This window comes from Salarias fasciatus, chromosome 4 (assembly GCF_902148845.1).
Source record: "Salarias fasciatus chromosome 4, fSalaFa1.1, whole genome shotgun sequence".
NCBI classification, from domain to species: domain Eukaryota; kingdom Metazoa; phylum Chordata; class Actinopteri; order Blenniiformes; family Blenniidae; genus Salarias; species Salarias fasciatus.
The window spans coordinates 16,346,215-16,367,678 of NC_043748.1; the positions used below are offsets into that span (position 1 = coordinate 16,346,215).

A 21,464-nucleotide genomic window follows, 5' to 3' on the forward strand; every position below is an offset into this window, starting at 1 on the left:
GTCAGAAAGAAAGAAAGTCAGATTCTCAGTAGGTTCAGAGGACGTCTTGTTGTTGGTATTAATTGGGGCTGAACACACAGAGTTCAGCAGAGTTCATGACACTCAGAGCATTTAGTGTTTACTGTGTGGAGTTGTCAATACACTGAGGATGACACATTGTTTTGTATTTGTCTATGTCTTTATTTTTATGCTTGCTGGTGAAGTAATCTAAAAGTAACTAAAAGTAATCTGGTACGTTATTTTTTTATTGAAGTAATTAGAGTAAGTTACTAATTACATTTTTGACAAGTAACTTGTAATTGTACCGGATTACAATTTTAAAGTCACCCTCCCAACCCTGGTCTCAACACACACATTGCTACCTGTGTGACGTCACTGACCTGAAACCCAACTCTTAGTCAGGCTCACCCTGTATGATTAATATGATTATTTCAATGAATAGTGCTTAATAATTAAAGGAACTTGACAATAACTAAACACTAAACTGGTGACCTTGTGGCCTTTTCTTCAAGGAGAGACCTAATACAGCCAGTCATTAATCTAACACCCAACAACACAACACGGTGACTTTTGTGGAAAAAAACAAAAAAAAAACAAAAAAAAAAAACAAAGTTGCCAATTCCTGTCAGGAAAGTTCTATTTGATGTCATCATCGAGTTTGCATAGATGCCAATTTCAATATCTAGGTAAAATTATTTGATGACATCATTTAAAACTGACACATTGTTGCCAATTTCTCGTCAGGAAAGTTGTAAATGACATCATCATACAGGACCTGGGGCAAAGTGCACCACGTAACATGAATTTGGTAATGCATCAATCTGCATCCATCTGATAATCGAAGAATGGGACGAGGCTATTATCTAACCCTGTTGAAGTTGGCATTGTTGTCTTCAACTCCAGTAAAGAAGTCTTGTTGTTTGAACCCCTGAAGGGACTGAAGCTGAGGAGAGGGGCTGAGAAAGAGGAAGTGTTGTTCACCAACTGATGGCACACACACTTCCTTTTATGTAACCAAGAGGAAATGGGACATCTCAGGAGAAATGCACGTAGATAATATGGTGGGAATTATTTTATCACTGTAATCTTGCTGCTTCCAGGTTAATAAGTATCTGTCATAGGCTGTCATATGACATGTAACACTGTGATGACTACTTTGACTACTGGGGGAAAGGGACTCAAGTCACAGTAACTTCTGGTAAGTAACTGATTTATTTAGACTGAAAAGACATTTTTGATGTTATCCTGTTATTTTGTCTTTAATTTAAATTTCTGCATGTATGTTGAATGTGAAATCAAACATCTTCCACATGAGCAGAGCTGGATGACATATTAGGTTTAATGGATTAAAAATTATACATTTTATTTTAACTCTTTGAGGAAGTTTTCTGCTCCCAGCATGTTTTTGGATGTTGGTTGCATTGACTTTTTTCACTGTGACAATGCTTTTGACTACTGGGGAAAAGGAACGATGGTGACTGTCACATCAGGTAAAATAAGCTTTTTCTTCTCATATTGTTGTCATAAATGTCAAAAATACACAGGTTAGAATGTTTGGTCCTCAGTGGGGAGAAAACTGCATTTTAAAATACTTGGGTTTGCACTTTGGATGCCATATCACAAAATAATAATACTGTAACAAACAGGTTAGCAAACCTTTGTTGTGTTATGCGTAAATGTGAATAGAAAAAAGTTTAACTTATTTAGAAGATGGTGAAGTCAAGAGCATTATAAAAGTTATTTTTGTACATTGAATGTGTTGGTTTGTTACACTGTGATGGTGCTTTTGACTACTGGGGAAAAGGAACAATGGTGACCGTAACAACAGGTAAAAAATAATTTCTTCCTTATGTCCTTTGTGATATTGTGATATTTATTCTGTTTGCATGACGTTTAAACCTCAGTGGCAAATTTAATTTGAGATGTTTTTGTTGTTGAGAGGTGGGTATATTGTGGCAACAAGGTTAAATGAAGCTGGTAAGTCAGTCTTTTTTCTTTTTCCTCCATAAATTTCAGTTGGAAACGTTTGTTTCATTTATCGTTGCTTCGTTTTGGGCATACAGTTGTGACTCCATGTGTCAAATTACTAAATGTGAACGTGTTATGTGTTACATTTGTGGAAACTTCATTTTTAAATGTGCAAATAATTTGACTTCTATTCGAAAAAGGCAGTGTATGCTGGAATGAAAAAAAAACAGAGTCCGATTATTATTATTATTTTTTTAAATTTTCTTAAACCTTAAAACTGCTATTGACAAAAACGTTATTCCAAAAAGAGATAAAACCACAGTGATGTCTTGTAAAAACTAAATTAAACCTTGTGGCACAAGTGCATCAGAATATTCATCTATGAATTATAATTTGTGGAAGATTCTCTCTGAATATCACCAAAAACTAAATATATGAGAGAGATTCATAAAACCATCAGGAGTTTTTGTTATAAGTACCAAAAGACGATCAGAACTGTGATGACTGGTCTTTTGACTACTGGGGAAAAGGAACAACGGTGACTGTAACAACAGGTAAAATATCATTTTCTTCATTATATAATTTACGATGACAATGTAATATTTACTCTGTTTGCATTAAATTTATACCTCAGTGGCAAATCTTTATTTGACATGTTTTTGTTGTTGAGAGGGGAGTATATTGTGATCATCCTTTCTAAACAAAAAAGGCAAAAAGGTTGAATTAACACTGGTAAGTTCGTCCTCTTTTCGTATAAATTTAAGTGTAAGTTGATGACAGAGTCATAAGGTAAAAAAAAAGAAATTACATTTTTATGTGTAACATGAAATGTCTTTCCGATTTGTTACACTGAATTCTCTGATATGGAAATATTACACTCATAGTTGTTAAAATAAGATCAAAGTGAGTTGAATTGGTGCACTTCATAATTAAACTTTGAAGTGGACTTTTTGAAAATGAAACTTAGTAAATGGGCTTTTGTTACTACGGGCTGAGTAAATTCAGCACTGTGCTCCAACTATGGCTACGGTTTCGACTACTGGGGAAAGGGTACAACTGTAACAGTTTCATCAGGTAAGACAATTATTTTATATCATACACAACTTCCAAAGTTAATTTAAAGTCATGCATGTTTATGATAAATACCGTGAACTCAGTTGATGTGTTCAGGTTTGAATCTGTTTCGTTCATTGATTCATTCTTTGTTTAATAAAAAAAAAAGGAAGAAAAATTATCATTTTTTTTAAAAGTTCATTGTTTTATCAGTAATTTCTTTTCTGACATTTTTTTTAAAATTGTGTTTTCTAAGTTTTAATTGTAATAACTGGCCTTCTGCAATGTCCGATACTGTGTTTGCTTGTTTTTTTTTTTTGTTTTTTTTTTTCTGTCATGACTTTTAAAGGAAACTTCACTGCACTGTTTTACACTTTTAATGGAAAGGTTTTATTTAAGTCTTTTTTTTTTTGTTCAGTTGTTGTCGTCTTCTCCATGTTTACTGAATGATTTGGAAGTGTGTCAGTGTGTGTTTGGAGGACATTTATCATGTTCAACATTCTGAATTTCTTTCATGTTGTTTTAACTGTGACTGTGTAATGAAACTGGCCTAATATAAATCTGCATTGTCACATAATACACACACGTATAATTTATTTCTCTTCTTCTTGTTCCTCTTTTGCTTCCAGCCACTTCTACTGGGCCAACGGTGTTTCCTCTGAGTCCATGCAGCTCTGACAGTGCAACCACCTTCACTCTTGCCTGCCTGGCCACTGGCTTCTCTCCCGCCTCACTCACTTTCTCATGGACCAAAAGCGACACGGCCTTGACTGATTTCCTCCAGTATCCTGCAGTCCAGAGAGGAGAAACTTACACTGGCATCAGTCAAATCCAGGTGAAAAGAGAAGACTGGAACAAGCTGGACAGCATCAAATGTCTGGCCAGTCATCCTGTCGGGCAATCCCAGGGTGCTTTTGTCTTCCCTGGTAAGTCTCCAGCTAAAGAAAATATGATTGTTATTAAAAGTGATCGATTGAGTGTAACTGCATGGCAGGCCTGTTCACATGGACTTTTCACTGAATTGCAGAATTAAACAAACATGTGTGACAATTATTTCTGATAAGTTTTGTCAAACATCTTCAAAAAGTTATTATCCTCTTTAGTGGATGATCTGAGATATTATTGAGTACAGGTGGTACTTTTTTTTATTGTGTCAAATCTACATGTGTTGATAAATGAACAGATTAATCTTTGGTTTACATAAAAGAGTGATACAACCTAATTTATTAGTATTCATCAATATAATACGTTTCACCACTAAAAGACCTACTTCATTACTGCAGGTGGAATAAGACGGACAGAACATTGCTTTTTCTTTTTCCCCCTCACTAACAAACTCTGTCTTAGAATAATATTTGATTCTTTCCTTTTTCATCTCTCTGCACTGCTCCAAGTTCTCTCCTGGTGTCTGCCTGCTTCAATATGGATTGTACATTAACACCATTTAAATAACATTTATGTTCATGTTGCTTGACAGTGAATGTATATGCAGAAGCAAGCATTACAATCTGAATACATTTCAACTTCAATCAATTCTCATTTAATGAAAAAGACACTTAATTTATAAAGGAAAGCTTTTATTTGAGCAGCATCATGTATCCATGTGCAAGTTGCATATTCAGTCATCTTTTCACTTCTGTTCATCCAGATTTGATGAACACTGTGACACATGATCAGCTTCTGCATATATATCTATATTCCTTCCAGCTTCTGCATACATATGTGTGTGTGTTTGTTTTTCAGAGGTGAAATATATTGAACCAACTCTTAAAGTGTGTTTCTCTGAAGAGGACAATGAGGTTACGTTCTCCTGCATTGCCAAAGATTTTGCTCCAAAGGAACACAACATAACATGGCAGAAAAATACAGGAGAAATCACTGGCAAAATAGACAAGATTGAGACCATTTCTGCAGGAAGAGCGGGGAATGAAACCACACTGTACAGCGCATCAAGTTTTCTCAGTGTTGAGCCCGATGAGTGGAGTAAAGGTACTACATATACATGTGTGTTTGAGAGGAAAGGGAAAGACAATATCAGCAAATCTGTGACCTACAAAGAATCCACCACAACCTGTAAGTACACCATGACATGTTCTTTTAATCATTTATGTTGGTTCACTTTCCATGATGAACACTTTTCATTCAGGTCACGTTTTTATTCACTTTTTAGGTGATGGGTGTCGAGAAGCAGATGTGGAAGTAACTATTGAAGGTCCCTCAATTCAAAACATGTCTGTGAACAGAAAAGGAACTCTGACCTGTGAAGTCAAGGTAAACAAGGGAAGAGTGGAAAAGATTTTCTGGGAGAACAGCTCCGGAAAAGAAATAGCTGGCAGTCAGCTGGAGCCTGGCAAGGGAAAGCAAAGCACACTTTTCCATACTATTGACATCACCTATGAGGAATGGAGCCAGGGGACAGGATTCTTCTGTGTGGTCGAGCATGACAACATGATAGAGCCACTGAAGAAAGAGTACCAAAAGGACATCGGTAAGAAAACTGCTCTGCAAGTGTCCAGTAAAAACAGTGCTTCCTTCCACTTGTCACTCCACAAACTACCTCGGTTTTTATTATTTAGGAAATATTCTCTTGGGAACATAAGGTACTTTCCTCTGTTCTTTATATCTAATTGATTTTTTCATATTTGCAGGAAAACAATGTCAGCGGCCTTCAGTGTTTATGCTGCCACCAGTTGAACATCCTAAAACAGAAAGGGTGACCCTGACTTGCTTTGTGAAAGACTTCTCTCCTCCGGAGGTTTTTGTCTCTTGGCTTGTTAACGATGAGGAAGCAGGTTCAGAATATGACTTCAACACCACCAGCCCTGTAGAAAGCAAAGGATCGTATTCTGCTTACGGCCAGTTAACACTGAGCTTTGACCAGTGGAGTGACAGTGAGGCTGTGTATAGCTGTGTCGTTTACCACGAGTCCTTGGTCAACACAACAAAAGCCATTGTCAGATCCATTGGCTACAGAACATTTGAAAAGAACAACGTGGTGAACCTCAGCATGAATGTCCCCGACACGTGCAAGGCCCAGTAGATGTTTCCTTCTGTCTCGCTGTGTCCTCTGTTGTTTGGATGTTCATGTTTGTTGCTTGTGATATTACAATGTGTTTGTGTGTTTTCACTGCAGATTCAAAATCAAAATAAAAAAAAAATCTTTGCAAATCCTTTAATGTTTGTTCATGTTTGTTAAGTGCAGTTATGTTGTTCTTCAACCTGAATATTGTGTGTGCGACTGTTTTTTGTATGTCTATTGTGCCATTGATACTTAAATATAGAGAGATATGTACATACATAGAGACAGACTGATTTTATCTGGCTTGAGGTCTGGAACAACAAAAAAAAAAATCTTTTCCAATATCTCTTCACCTGCTTCAGAAAAGGATCCAATCAGTCCCATTCATCTTCATATTGTTCATGAATAGTGCAGCAGCACTGCTTGTGTGACTTGTGTGTGTGGCTGTTTGCTCTACTGGGTCCTTCATCCCTCCACATACAATCAACAGTTTGACTCGACCTCGGCTGTTTCTGAGTCGAACAATGAAGAAACTCTCGTACAAGCCAAGGGAAGCAAACCACCAATATTTATGAATTTCAAAAGCAAGTCAGGATCACTGCAGGCAGAATGAACCTAATGCCACTGACACTGTGTTTTTAAGATGATGAAATCAAATGAGACTTATCGTGCATACTTTCTAAAATACAACTGAGCATTTCTCTTATCTTTATTCTTTTTAATTCTGCACTGACGACAACATTCCCATGTGAAGAATCATTTTCACACAAGCTATTCGTTAAAGCAAGATCTAAGCTGTGGCTAGTATAAATCAAACAATGACTATATTCTACATTTAGAGCGCCTGATTGAAACAAACAACAAGGACGATGCTGAGAGGACAGAAGAGGACAACATGGGGAGCACAGCCCTCACCTTCATCATCCTCTTCCTCCTCACTCTGCTGTTCACTATTGGAACTACAGCGATCAAGGTACAAGTCATTTTATATTGTCAAGCACAGATATGGATCAGAAAAAGTCTTCACAGTTGATAGTTTTAAAAATGGACAAAATAAAATGCAACATAATCACATTTATAAAAAGACTACCATAATAACTACATCTTGAAGCAGAACTACTTTGTTAATGTGTTGAAACAAATTTCCATTCTCGGTAATTATTCATCCTATAAATCCAACAGTTTCATTCTGCCTTCACTTCTAATTCTCATGAAGAATTCTCAACAATAAATGATGCATGCACAGTTACAGCACTCATCTTATACACTTTGATGCTGTTGACATTTACAAGAAAAGATAAAATACTTTTGTTTTGCCAAGAGGTAAAATGTGCAAACTTGTAGTGACTGTTACTTGAGGGTTCCTGACAATTTCAAGAATATTACTTCTTATATAATTACTGCATTTTGGGCTGATATTATGAACACCATCACGCCTATATGTAATATGTATAATAAGTGATATTAAATATAAAGCACTTGGTCATTTTTGTCCATTTACATTTGAGTTTGCAATTTTCTTATCTTTTTTCAAAACATCTCTTTTCAGGTTAAATGAAACAAGGAGTACGATCATATCTGTTTCATGAAAACTTAAGGAAGTATATATCATAAATCATTTCTCTGACAAATTCCTATTATCATGTAAGTAGTTACAGCGATGTTTTTGCTTTTTATGTCTGTGTTTGCCTTCTTGAAATAAAAGGTTCAAATGAAGTTCAGAAATGATGTGGCTTCTTATTCTCTCTTTCACTGTATTTTATGTAGTTGTAAAATGAGTTGTTTTTTAAGATAGAAATTAATTTTCTGTATTTCTGTTAATAATATGTTGTGTTTATTTCCAGCAGATGGAATCAACAGTGTGTGTGAAACTCAATGTGTAATGTGAGAATCTTTACAGTTGGTTACTTTTTGACTATTATTACTGCATGTGAGAACTAAAACCTTCAGCCAAAGTCATGCAAAGCTCCGTTAAGGCTTTCTGATAACAACTGTGTACTGTCAAGACGTATTTAAATGTGCATTTTGCTTCTCTTACTGGCACGCCACGCCTCACACCTGCTGTCTGTTGTGCTCCGTTGCTCCTTGCATTGTTTCACTTCTGTTTATTTCAGTACTCATGGGGGCCTGGGTGTTGTAAAGCCTTCCGCTGGCCGCTTGCCCTGATCACTCCGCCCTATCATGTTTAACATCTGTGTAACAGACTTCCAGTCCTGTCTCCACCTGAATTTATTACACCACAATCTATGTAAAAGTAAAACTCTGCCATCTGGCCCAAACACAAACACACTACACCTAAAACGGTTCATTACTCACCAAAATGTGAAGGTATGTATCACTTTGGCCAAATTATTTAATGTTTATTGTTCATAACCCACATGTGCAGTGAAGCATGGTGAAGACACAATCATCTTTTCTTTGTCTCAGAACCACGGATCGTCTCACCAAACATCACATTGTACCCTGTCTGGAAAGGTAAACTGGGAAACTCAGCAGTCAGACTGATTTGCACTCTCAGTGGCTTCTATCCAGACAAACTGAGTGTGGAGTGGCAACACAACCAACGACCCCTGAATATTGTTCAAAACAAACTAAAGCTGCAAAGTATGGAAGGGAGAGAAAATACCTTCAGCCTCAGCAGTGAGATTGAGCCAAATATCACAGAGTGGACAACAGGCAGCAGTTTCACATGCAAGGCCACTCATGAAGGAAGTGAATATGAAAAAACAACAAGTATTTGTGAGAGTAAGTATGAATGTGAACTTCTTCATTAAATACACTGAAAATAAATCATTGCATTTATAAAATCTATTCAGATACCATTTTTGTGATGAACTGAGTGATTATGGTTCATGTCATTTATTGTTTTTCCTCAGTGCATGCAAGTACTCCTCCTTCTATGATCCTGGACACTCCCAGCTTCAAGACTGTGATGACGGCTACCTCTGATGTGAAAGCCACATGCTTGATCAGCACTGTTTTTGATGCCAAGGTGACCTGGCTTTTGAACGAACAACTTGCACCAAGTAACACTGTTTCCCAATCCTCCAACACAAGTTATGTAACAAGTGAAGTAACTGTTCCTTCAACAAAGTGGAAGCAGCTGAAACATGTTACATGCAGAGCTGAACATGCATGTTTTTCATCTGTGGAAAAGATCAAAAACATCACAGGTAAGATCACCTTTCAACCTGAAAATCAGACACTGCTGAAGATACTAATTGATTCATTGTGTTCTTTGTTTTCTGCCGTCTTCATCTCTCAGAGCCTGAAGTTCCTGCTCCAGTGGTGATGATAAGCAGATCTCTTCCAGATCTTCTCAAGGGAAACAGTGCTGTGCTCAAGTGTGAAATCACACAACTTTCCTCACATGATCTCTCCATCATAATTCAGGCCAATGGAGTTGACATCTCTGACAATCAATATGTTGCTTTTCACAAAGCCTCAGACATTCATTCAGTGACCAAACACTTCAATGTTCCTGAAAAATACTGGAAAAAAGACCAAAGTTTCACTTGCAAGGTGAATCAAGGTTTTTCCAGCAGCAGCTCCTCCCAATCTATTGGCAATATTTTTGGTGAGTGGAATATTCATAAATATATTTATCTGTTTAAATCAATGTATTCACTCATCAGTTTTCTGATTCATCTCTCATTTAGTGGATCCATCAGTGGAACTTTTTCTGATCCCCAGTCAGGACTCTGATTCACAAACACTCTCATGCTCTGGAAGTGGCTTCGACCCTCAAATCAAATGGTTGCCTGAGCTCCAGATCAGCTCTTCCTCAACAAAAGGCACCATCACCATGAGTGCAGATGGGCGTGTAGCAGTGACCAGTCGACTTCAAGTTCCTCGATCAGATTGGCAAAGTGGGAACGTCTTCACTTGTGAAGTCTCTGACAAGTCTCTCAACACAGCAGTCAACAAGAGTATCAGTGTCTGCTCAGGTAACCCGACAACACTCAACATTAGTCAGGAAATGATCAATACAGTCTCACCACTTCTGAATCATATCTCATCACAATCGTTTCTCTATTTCCATTTGACTGATGTTGCAGTTTTATTTCCATTTGTTCTTCAGTTACTCCAGCATCCTCTCAGATTGCTGAGGTTTATGTTCATGGACCGCCACTGCAGCAGCTTCGGAGCAAAGAAAAGGCTCTGATGAATATCACCTGCCTTCTGGTCGGTCACAACCTTAAAGACTTCTCCATCAGGTGGAAGGTTGACAATAGCGAGTATTTAGGACAAAATGTTCATCAACAGCAACCAAAGAGCCACAGCAATGGGACAGAGACGATGCAGAGCTTCTTTGGTGTGTCAGCAGAGGATTGGCATGCATATAAACAAGTGTCTTGTGAGGGAAAACATCAATGTTCCAACAAAGGCTACGAGGCCCGTATCAGCAAAAGCAGAGTTAGTGGTAAAAATATGATTGTTCATTGTAAAAATAGTATCTTGGCTGAGAAACTTGCTTGTTCTCATTATAAACTAACAGATACAGTTCAAAGAAAAAAAACAACTGATCCTTGGTTTCTGTCTTTTTGTGTTTCTTTAGATCTGCTCCCACCAACAGTGAAGATAATTCAACCAACCGCCTCTGAGATGTCAGTGTCAGATATCTTCACGGTTGTTTGCCAAGTTTCTGGATTTTCCCCATCCAATATATTTGTCTACTGGGAGGAGAATGGAAAGGAACTTCCATCCTCTCTGTACGTCAATGGTCCAGTGTGGAAGTACACGAGGAGCAGCTCTTTCTCCATGAGCAGTAAATTAAACGTATCCAAAAGTCTGGACACACCAGTATATTCTTGTGTTGTCATCCATGAATCATCTGAAACACCTTTTCGAAGCAGCATGAAGGATGTTCTGGGTAAGTTCTTTATTTTTGTTTGCTCACATTTGCCTGAGTCCAAAACAATAAAAAGCTTTTCTGCTTCTTTTCTCAGCTCCAGTGGCCCTCAGTGAACCTTCAGTCCTCCTGCTTCAGAGTTCTAATGAACTTGTGTGCCTCGCCTTTGACTTCACTCCTGAAGCCATCAACATCACCTGGTTTCGTGATGGAACCTCAGAATTGCGGGATTACAATACCAGTGAGCCACAAAGAGGTGCAGATGGAAGATTTAGCATTCGGAGCCACCTCCGTCTGTCTCTAATCGACTTCTTACCAGGAGTGGTGTTCACCTGCAAGGTGACCCATGCAAGCTTTACAAAGCTCCTGAATCTATCCAGACCAGGTAAGACTTCATCCATTCAGCCAATGTTTTCCAGAAGATGATATAACAGCATATTTAACGGTGCACGCCAGACACAAAATCACTTTTGAACTGTCAAACAAAAAATATTTGATCACAGACACGCTGGAGCAGTGTGATTTTTTAGATCACATCGTCCATGCTGAAGTGAGCCAAGATATAGGAGTGGAAACTGTGCACATGGCCTTCACCTTCCTCATCCTGTTCCTTATTTCTGTTGTCTATGGTGTTTTTGCTACCATGTTTAAGGTGAGACTCTGCCTTTTCTTTCAGCTTGACAGTTGCTTCTGGTCAATAAGCTGAGACATTCCTGTGTTTTGTTTCTTTTACAGACCAAATGATGACAAGACGACTCCCTGCAGACTTGAGGATTTTGATGCCATGTCACCCAGATGTGTTCAGTTTTCTCTGCTTTGCTTTTGTATTTCTGGTGTTGTGTTCCGTGAAAAAAAAGAAAAAAAAGTACTTTGTCCGTGGTTTAATGCGTACTTGATGCATAATGCTGTTGTGTGTAAAAATAAAAAGAAGAGATTAATAAATTACATATTTCATTCTCGTCCTTCAAATGTTTCAATTAATCTCAAAAGCTTTACTTTCAATCTCATACTCGAGGGCTGCAGTCCTGCATGGTCTCAGCGTCTCCTGGCTTCAACACACTTGATTTTAAAACAGTGCCTTGTTTCCAGGCTGTCTGCTGACATTAGTAGAAGCAAATTCATTAAATTCCGGTGGAGACATTTAGAACATGCGGGCCTGTGTGGCCCTCCAGGACCAGAAGTTCTTCCTGTGCCATACAGTGTTCTCAAAGTACTCCAGTCGTCCACAAGAGTGAGACAAAGCTCCACATGCAGCGGTGTGAGAGCACCACCTCCATGTGAAATAGCAGCCCTGGAGACATTTGAAGATGCTGACACATCGGAACTGGATGCACTGTGGCAGTATATGATAGAAAGGTGCATTCATCTTTAAATACAGAGGCTCTTTTTGTGTCTCCTCTCTTCCATACATCCACACTGACACACAGAGCCACTGTAAATCTGAGCTGTGTGTTTCTATCTGTATTTGTGTACCTTGTGGGTTTCTTGGAATTCACATCTGGGAGGGATGACAACAAACACATCAGGGCTTCCTATTGGCTACTTCTGGAGTGATCTGGCAGAGTGTGTGGTCCTATTGGCTGGGGACCCCTGGCAGCCTGCCCAAATCTGTGAATCAGATGTGATCATGTCATCAGATCACTGTGAAGATATTTTTTGTAGCTGCTCTGATCCTTTTCTTAAACATTCCATACAGATAAATGAACTGAATTCACTTCTCATAACTGAATCACATTTCCTTTGCCTTACACTCTGACTTTTTCTGTCGAAATCATAAATGAGAGAGTCCTTCATCATGGTTTATCGTTATGTCTTGGGATAAATTCAGATTGTAATGTGCTGAATAAACTTTGACCTTTGACATGGAGTACTTAACTGGTGTCAGCCTCTCTTCTAGAACTGGCTGCTTTTTAAAATATTTTTGCTCTGGTTGAAAGGTTCCTCATGAATAAATATTGTCTGATTGATTGATTGATCCTGTCTTATCCAAACTAATTTAAGTAAGTCTGATGAAAAAGTACAAAAAAAAATAAAAAAAATCCATCCATTCATCCATCATGGATGCTGGAGTCTCACCCAGTCCATTCTATCAAATTTCCAGCATCAGAATAAATAAAGTAAAAAAAAAAAAAATTCACAGCTTCAGGTTTCATGATTTATCAAGTTTGTATTTATGAAGAGTCTTCATGCATCCTTGAATGGTCATAAATAAACACTTTCATAAATCATATTAGTTTGACTTTTCACATGACTGAAACTTCAGACATAACTGAGATCAAAGTTTTGTTTCTCAGTGTTGTTTCAGTTCTCTTATTGCTTCTGTAGGTTTCACTAGAAGGCTTCAGAGAAAATGTGTTGCGTTCAAACCATTTCAGTGACCTTACAATGCAAACAAGTTTCAGTCGTAGCTGTTGCTCTGCTAATGATGCTTGACAGGACTGTTTTGCATTTGCTTCAGCATGAACAGGATGTGAGAGTGAAACTGCTCCCTACATGACAACAGACACTCAGGGAGTCGATCAACTATAATGTCTAATTCTTAATGTCCTCCCTATATTTACGTACAAATGAACAGAAATTATAATAATTCACATTCAGCCCATTCGGGATGTTAACAGTACAACAAAGACCATCAACAATTGAAACAATCATAACCAGGTCAAAACGAACAAAAGTTCAAAACAGAGAATAGACGTTAAAAAAAAAAAACAAAACAAAAAAATCCAAATCTGAGAAAATTAATGAATGAATCAACAACAACTTTCGAAAATAAAATTGAAGACAAAATGCAGCATGAGATTGTGAAAATCCTTCAGAACGAGAAAGAAAAATGGTCTAACGGGGTTGAAAATTTCGGAAAACTATGAATCATTATATTAGATTAAGAAAGGTATCTTTAAGAATAAGTCAGTGTCTTTTGTGTGAAAATTTACCTGTCTGATGTGAAATCTTGAATTGTGTGTCTTTAGATTTTGTTCATATCCAGCATGTTTTCTTCTCCAGGTGTGAAATGTGAACAGCTGACAGCCACCTTGACTGTGCAGCTCGGTCAGTGTCTGAACATCACCTGGCAGCTTTCTGATCAGTGAACAGCCATCAAACACCATGGATTCATCTGGTAACAAAGAGCATCAGCAGAGCAGAGTGAAAACCTCCCAGAGCCTGAACAGCTGCAACATGAAGTCACGAAAAGAGCATTCTACTGTTAATAATGTCAGACCAGTTCACTGGTACAATAAAGGACAATAAGGTCCATTTCAAAATTAAGCCCTCTCGTTTTCATGTTTGGAAATGATATGGCTCTGATTACCAGGAATTAATAAACCATTAGTTTCACAGAATGATGTTCATCTTATTTGAACCTGGTATCAAATAAAATTGGTCCAGTTTACTTTGTCACTTGGTTTATTTCAAGAAGTAAAAGTCAAATGTATTCACTTTTGTTATCATTCGATTCCTGTGGGACTTTTCATTGAATTAGTGGCCATTATCAATGTGTAAGATATGATCAGTCACTATTTGGCTCTCAGGTAATGAGGATGAAGTTTTGTGGCCCCTCAGTGACCAGAGACCAACACTGTCTCACATCTCTTGGAATTCTAACCAGTGTTGAGAATACTGTGTTACTGTAAATCCTCCACACGGGGGCAGCAGCAGGCTGGTAACTATCAATGCAGTTCAAATGACTGAAGTGTCTAAAAATCTGTTCCTTCATATTTTGTCCAAATGCTGTCTCTTTGGAGCTTGAACTTCAGCCAAAGTTTTTTTTTTTTTTTTTTATATTCAGCATTTGAAGCAAATTAGCAGGATTAAATAAACCACACGTCACTTTTGGGAGAGTTGTCTGCATGTTATCAAGTATTCTCAACTTTTCTACAAGAAATATTTTGACCACATACATTTATGAACACAGCAACAGTGAAAGATCACAAAAGATTTCAATAATCATTTTATATCTTCAGTTTTTGGCAGTATGACTCAGTTTGATACTGTGTTTTGCGATGTCCTGTTTTTACCAAATGTCTCATTTTAATGTCTTAATGTTGCTGTGCAGGTGTTGCAGGGTAAATAAATTGTGTGTTTTCACACACTGCATGAAGTATGAGGAGAGACCAGATGCTGCTGAGCTGAAGAGGAAGAGCATCCTCACGTAACAGAATTATCCTAAAATCTAAAACAAATAAGATAAAACAGTGACAGTGGAGAAATGTAAGACAAGGAGATAACAACTAATGTCAAGAAATGCAGTTAAAGAAAAGGTGTGTTTGTTTTTGAGAGGGAGGAGCTGATGCAAACTCTGATCACTTCCTCCTTTATATGTTAGACAGTTGATGACAGAAACTAAATCATTGACCAAAACACTTGAAGACTGATCAGAAACAAACTGATTCAACAATGATCAGACTTCATTATGTGGCTGTTTTTCTCATCTTGTCAGTAAACTGGACAGGTAAGGACGAATGATTAAAAAAAAGTCATGCCTCAATTCAAATAACAGCTCAATTGAAATATCTTATGTTTCTGGTCCAGGTGCTGACAGTCAAACACTGACTCAGTCTGAATCAGTGGTAAAGAGGCCTGGAGAATCAACCAGACTGACCTGCACATATTCAGGGTTTGGAACAAGCAATTACGATACAGCTTGGATCAGACAGCCTGCTGGAAAAGGACTGGAATGGATTGCCTATATCTACGGTGATGGCAGCGGCACTTTTTACTCGGACTCAGTCAGAGGCCGGTTCACCATCTCCAGAGACAACAGTAACAAGCAGGTGTATCTGCAGATGAACAGTGTCACTACTGAGGATTCTGCTGTTTATTTCTGTGCTCGAGACTCACAGTGACTCAAGTCAGCTGAGCAGCTGTACAAAAACTCAACATGTTGAACTATATTATGTCATTATCATCAGTTAAAAGAAAGTGTATTATAGTTAATCATATCTGAAACACGGTTGCACCATCCTGCTGTGCAGCATTTGAACTGATGTACAACAACAAAAATCAACCCCCACAATAAAGAATGTGTGTTAACTTTGCTCATTGATACCTGGGATTGACTCCAGTTCACCAAAACCTTCAAATTGTCCAAAGCAGCATAGAAGATGGAGGAATATGAAGCAACATTTGACTTTTTTGCATTTTTTTTTTGTTTTTTTTTTGTTGTTCTTTTTGTTTTTATGACTGATTTTACTGTCCAGCACTTGGCGTTGTTTTTTTCATGAATATGAAAAGTGCTATTAAAAATGAGGGAGGATTGATTAATTGATTGATCAACTGATTTGTCCAAATTAAAAGCAAAACACAAAATTCTAATTCGGTTCCATTTGATGACTGGTGCTGGTCTGACAGTCCCTCCTCTTTAATGTATTTCCACTGTCCTCTATGCAAATCAGCCAGAATCTCAGTGTTACTATAAAGACTTGACATCATGTTGCTCATTGTCCAGAAGAGGAGAAGCTCCCACCAGATTCCCTCCACCATGTTCTCTGTGACTCTGCTGCTGCTGGCTGCTGCATCCTGTGAGTGTCAGTGAGGCAGACATGCTGCCGCTCTGATCACAGCAGATTGTCTGCACAGACGTAACACAGTGTTTAACGACAAAGTGTGTTTCTCCACAGGTGTAAGGAGTCAACAGCTCACACAGCCAGCCTCTGTGGTTGTGCAGCCTGGAGAGAGTCTGACCATCAACTGTCAGGTGTCTTATTCTGTGAGCGGCTATTGGACTGGTTGGATCAGACAGCCTGCAGGAAAAGGACTGGAGTGGATCGGAGTGGCACGTGCTGGATCTACAACATATTACAAAGATTCCCTCAGAAATAAGTTCAGCATTTCCACAGACTCTTCCAGCAACACAGTGACTCTCAGAGGACAGAATATGCAGCTTCAAGACTCTGCTGTGTTTCTCATGGAAACACAAGTCAATGCATGACTCATTTCCACAATGTGGTTTCCTGATGCAAATCTTTCCTCTGAGCAGTGTACTTCTGTCCTGCTGACTCATCTTGTTCATTGTGTGGAGCTTCAGGGCTCAGATCTCTGAACATGCTCACTCTGCTGCTGGTTGCCCTCTTGCTGCCCTGTGAGTCTCCTGCTTGTTTGGTTTCAGCTTTCACCACAAGCCAGCAGCGACTTCATGATTTCAAGAAATTTTCCAGATGACTTTCTAACTCTCTTCTGTGGTTTCTCAGACTGTTCAGGGCAGTCAATGGAGTCCATCACTCCCAGTCCAGTGGTGAAAACTCCTGGAGAGACTCTCCGTCTGTCCTGCAGAGGATCTGGCTTCACATTTAGCTGCTGTGTTATGGTCTGGGTCAGACAACCTGCAGGAAAAGCACTGGGATGGATTGGAAGCAGCTATTCTAATCCTAGTAGTAATAATTATCCCAGCAGCCTGAGGGGACGTATTGAAGTCAGTTGAGATGACAGCAGCAGCATGACATATATGACACTGTCCAATTTAGTACCAGAGGATTCTGCTGTGTATTATTGTGCCAAAGACACCATGACTCACATCAACAGAGGATCTCTGCAGTGACCAACACGTGGCCGTACAGGACAAGCATGTTGTCCTATGAGCTAAAAATAGCCTGCATTGGACCTGTTTTAATGAGGAAGGAGCAAATGCTGATCTCTGTCCCTTTGCGTTCCAGAGTTTTATTATGAAAGAGGATCATTGATGCCAACGTACAAATGTATCAGATGGCCTCAACGGTGATCAAACCTCAGTTTGCTCTTGTTTCTCATTTCATTTAAATTCACTGCAGCAATCACTTGTACAGTTAAGGGTTAATGTTAATTAAACCAAATATAAGCGTGTCATAAAGTATGGTTATATCAAAGTACCTCATGAAGTTTGTCGGCACTGACAGTGAAACACACCGGTGATTGAAATCAGTTATTAAATGGAGGTAACAATCAACATCATTTGTATCAGAGGATCAACAGCTTGATGATGGAAGAATTTGGATCTGATCAAAGGCAGTCAGCAATGGAAATAAGGCTGGATATGCATTGATTTGCAAACTTTTCATTTCACATTTGTATCAACTAATTAATCTATTTATTCATTGAATTATTAGTTTTTTCTTTCTCCCTGTTTCTCATTGTAAAGACTCCCTCAGTTCTTCAGGCTGCTGCAGTTGTTGGAGCCAATTAAGAAAGTAAATTTAATTTTGTATTTGATATATATTTAAGTTATGGTCAGAAAAATTAGGGATTGTGTTTGTTTTGTGGATAATTATTAGTCTGTATCTCTCCTCCTCCCAGTCAGGCTCTCCTCCCTGCAATCAGGATAAAAGCGCAGGTGTGAGGGGTTCTGGTGAGGTGTGGAAGTGTGGAAGGAGGAAGAAGAGAAACAGTTTTTCGACCGCAGAAAGCGCAGATAGTAGAGCCACAAAAATATAGAAAGATTTGATTTGTTTTGTTCTATTTTGATTTAAGTCAACCACGGAGATCATTTTGGTTTGTTTAAATAAATCTGGAACTTTGAGTTTAAAGAAATATCTCCGCGAGTGCTTGTTGGTATGTGCGAGTCGGGACCTCCTCCTCAAAGAGAATTGTTCTGGTTTGCTGGACTTTGGGATGAAAGAATCGCTGTAACAGCAGTTGTTTGGATCACTCTCATCAACGAATGTCAGTGGTTCCTGTCTGTTCTGCCTCTTTCATGTCATCAGTCATAAACCTGTTTCATTGTGTAACTCTGATGTCAACCTCAAATTCTAATTTTTTGTTGTGTTCCTGGTTAGTAAAAACTGAATAATACCACAAAGTTTCATTCTTCATCCCCTGACTTTTCTTTCAACAGATCATCTCTACAGGAATAAATTAGTTTGTTTTGTGTGGAATGACAAAATAAACAAGTCAATCCTTCAGTGTAGGTTCAAGTAGCAATGATCCAAGCAAAATTTGCTCCCATCACTGTTCCAAAGTATATTCATGACACAGCCGTCTAAATTCTTGGTGAATCGCTGTTCAGTTTTCTCGAGACTTGAGAACATTTAATTGATTCTTGCATCAGAGAAGAAGCTTGAATATCATCACCTTTAATTCAAACATGCTTCAACATTCAGCTGCATGTATAAAGTACTGGTCCTGAGTTAAGGAAACAGATGTCCTTTAAAGACTTATAGACAAAGTAAAGTGTTGACTTGATAGTCGAGTTAGACCATCCTTAATTCATGGATCACATTCAATATGCAAATTCAGTGTTCTTCCTTCCCAGTCACATATATAAAGCACTGACATCAGGAAGACGTTCACAGCTCATCAGTTTCAACTGAGTTTCAAGACATCATGTTTACTGCAGCTCTGTTCCTGTTGCTGGCATTTGGATCTTGTGAGTCTCTATAAATGTCAGTTACTGTATGACTCACTTTCATACTTAAACATTCCTTTTTTTTTCTCTCTCTCTCTCTCAAACAGATGGGAGGTGTGAACAGCTGACACAACCCGCTTCTATGATAATACAGCCGGGTCAAGACCTGACCATCGCCTGTCAGGTGTCTTATTCTGTGAGCAGCTATTACACTGGTTGGATCAGACAGCCTGCAGGAAAAGGACTGGAGTGGATTGGAGTGGCAGCTGGATCTACAACATATTACAAAGATTCCCTCAGAAATAAGTTCAGCATCTCCACAGACTCTTCCAGCAACACAGTGACTCTCAGAGGACAGAATATGCAGCCTCAAGACTCTGCTGTGTATTACTGTGCAAAAGATGCACCATGAGAGAAAACACTGGTGAACTTAAACAAAAACCACTCAGCACGAACTACTGAAAGTCACCAGAGGTGGAGCTCTTATACCATTATTAATTTATTTCTGCATCCATCCATTCATGACAGGAGTTTGTGACCTTAACCAACAAAACAACCCTATTTTCCCCTTCAATCAAACAAAACAAGTGTGGAACCACACAAACATTCAAAGCCTTGTCACATCTTCACACCAAATTGTAGTTTATGTTGCAGTTATGAAATGAAAGAGCTACAATTAACATTTCCATGATCATATATCGACTTCCCCTCCCTAATTTAAGTTGATGAAATTTTATTAGTCTTGATGTTTACTCATATGTGAGTGCATGTATTGTGTGAGTTTGGCATTCACACATATGAATGCACATATGTGTGTATGAGTATACGCTTCACATATTTCTCATTTAAAAATATTTAACAAGCCCTCGTGAAGCACTTGGAGTTGCGTTTTACTCACTTTAGGCATCATTTTAAAACTTAAATTTGATTGATTGATTGTCTTTCATCTGAAGTCACTGTTTTACTACCCTGATTGTCATTTAAACCACATTCATGCATTCAATATGCAAATTCAGTGTTCTGCCTTTTCAGTCACATATATAAAGCACTGACATCAGGAAGACGTTCACATCTCATCAGTTTCAACTGAGTTTCAAGACATCATGTTGACTGCAGCTCTGTTCCTGTTGCTGGCATTTGGATCTTGTGAGTCTCCATCAATATCAGTTATTTACGGCACAGTTTCATAGTTTAATATTCATTTTCTTTTCTTTTTTTTTCCAAACAGATGGGAAGTGTGAACAGCTGACACAACCTGCCTCTATGATAATACAGCAGGGTCAAGACCTGACCATCGCCTGTCAGGTGTCTTATTCTGTTAGCGGCTATTGGACTGGTTGGATTAGACAGCCTGCAGGAAAAGGACTGGAGTGGATTGGAATTAGATATACTGGAGGCTCACACTATAAAGACTCACTCAAGAGCAAGTTTACAATTGATGTGGATGCTTCCAGCAACACAGTGACTCTTAAAGGCCTGAACATGCAGCCTGAAGACAGTGCTGTGTATTACTGTGCCAGGTACTCACAGTGACAGAAGACTGCCCTCCCCCTCTACAAAAACCCATCTGCACCTCGACTGTAACAGGAGGAGGAGCCCTCAGACCAGTGATTCTCAAATGAAGAATCTTATGTCATGGTTGTGTTCCATTTTAGGCAAGTTAACAGTAAAATGTTTATGTGCAAACAAGGATTTGTTCATGGCTTAACAGGGTCATACTTATTCTGTGAATTAATCATAGCAAGACTTTCGGCTTGTTAACATATAAAATATTCAGAATACCAACACCCATTTGCATTTGGAACATCAGTGTAGTTCAACCTGGTAACCTACTAGGACATCCATTTTGCCAAAAAGTAATGAACTTCATACTTGGAGTTTGTCATTAGGGAATTATGACCTTTTGTCATGATCATGGTGGATGCAAATGCAGACAAACATAAAGGTGGAGTTCTGAAGGGTTTATGAAAGGCCACACAAGAGGCTGTAGAGTAACAGAGGGCAGGGAAGTAACGTCAAACCATTACAGAGAGACAGGAATGATGATACTAAATACACCTGTGAAAGGAAAAAGGAGACGAGAAGGTTAACAGGATGACTGAAACACGAGGTGAAGCAGATACAGACAACAGGAGGGACTAAAGACGATCACAGGAGAGAAACCAGAGAGGGGTATGGACACCAGATGGGGAAGGGAGACACAGACCAAACACACCAACAGAAAAGCACTGAATCCTGACACCTTTCTGTGTGACAGT

At 38.6% G+C, this 21,464-nt stretch overlaps 1 protein-coding gene, 1 long non-coding RNA gene and 1 gene segment (V, D, J or C); 2 read left to right on the plus strand and 1 right to left on the minus strand.

Annotated features, from left to right (window-relative positions):
- Positions 1-1,490, minus strand: part of LOC115387532 (uncharacterized) — a 17,976-nt gene extending 16,486 nt beyond the window's left edge. The window contains exon 1 of the long non-coding RNA XR_003931385.1: positions 1,436-1,490. This is a non-coding gene — a long non-coding RNA (uncharacterized LOC115387532). The remainder of the gene's footprint in view (positions 1-1,435) is intronic.
- The window catches only part of LOC115387529 (uncharacterized), a 26,630-nt gene extending 14,845 nt beyond the window's left edge, over positions 1-11,785 (plus strand). The window contains exons 3-12 of the mRNA XM_030090270.1: positions 1,145-1,198; positions 3,651-3,947; positions 8,468-8,785; positions 8,917-9,213; positions 9,306-9,617; positions 9,700-9,987; positions 10,122-10,463; positions 10,599-10,913; positions 10,990-11,277; positions 11,396-11,785. Of these exons, the coding sequence (XP_029946130.1) occupies positions 1,145-1,198; positions 3,651-3,947; positions 8,468-8,785; positions 8,917-9,213; positions 9,306-9,617; positions 9,700-9,987; positions 10,122-10,463; positions 10,599-10,913; positions 10,990-11,277; positions 11,396-11,598 (2,714 nt within the window). The 3' untranslated portion in view covers positions 11,599-11,785. The remainder of the gene's footprint in view (positions 1-1,144; positions 1,199-3,650; positions 3,948-8,467; positions 8,786-8,916; positions 9,214-9,305; positions 9,618-9,699; positions 9,988-10,121; positions 10,464-10,598; positions 10,914-10,989; positions 11,278-11,395) is intronic.
- A 4,535-nt stretch (positions 11,786-16,320) lies between these two features.
- LOC115386833 (Ig heavy chain V region 5A-like) lies at positions 16,321-19,618 on the plus strand. The segment is given in 3 exon segments: positions 16,321-16,411; positions 16,511-16,587; positions 19,391-19,618. Coding segments are annotated over 3 exon segments (396 nt in total).
- Positions 19,619-21,464: the final 1,846 nt, after the last annotated feature.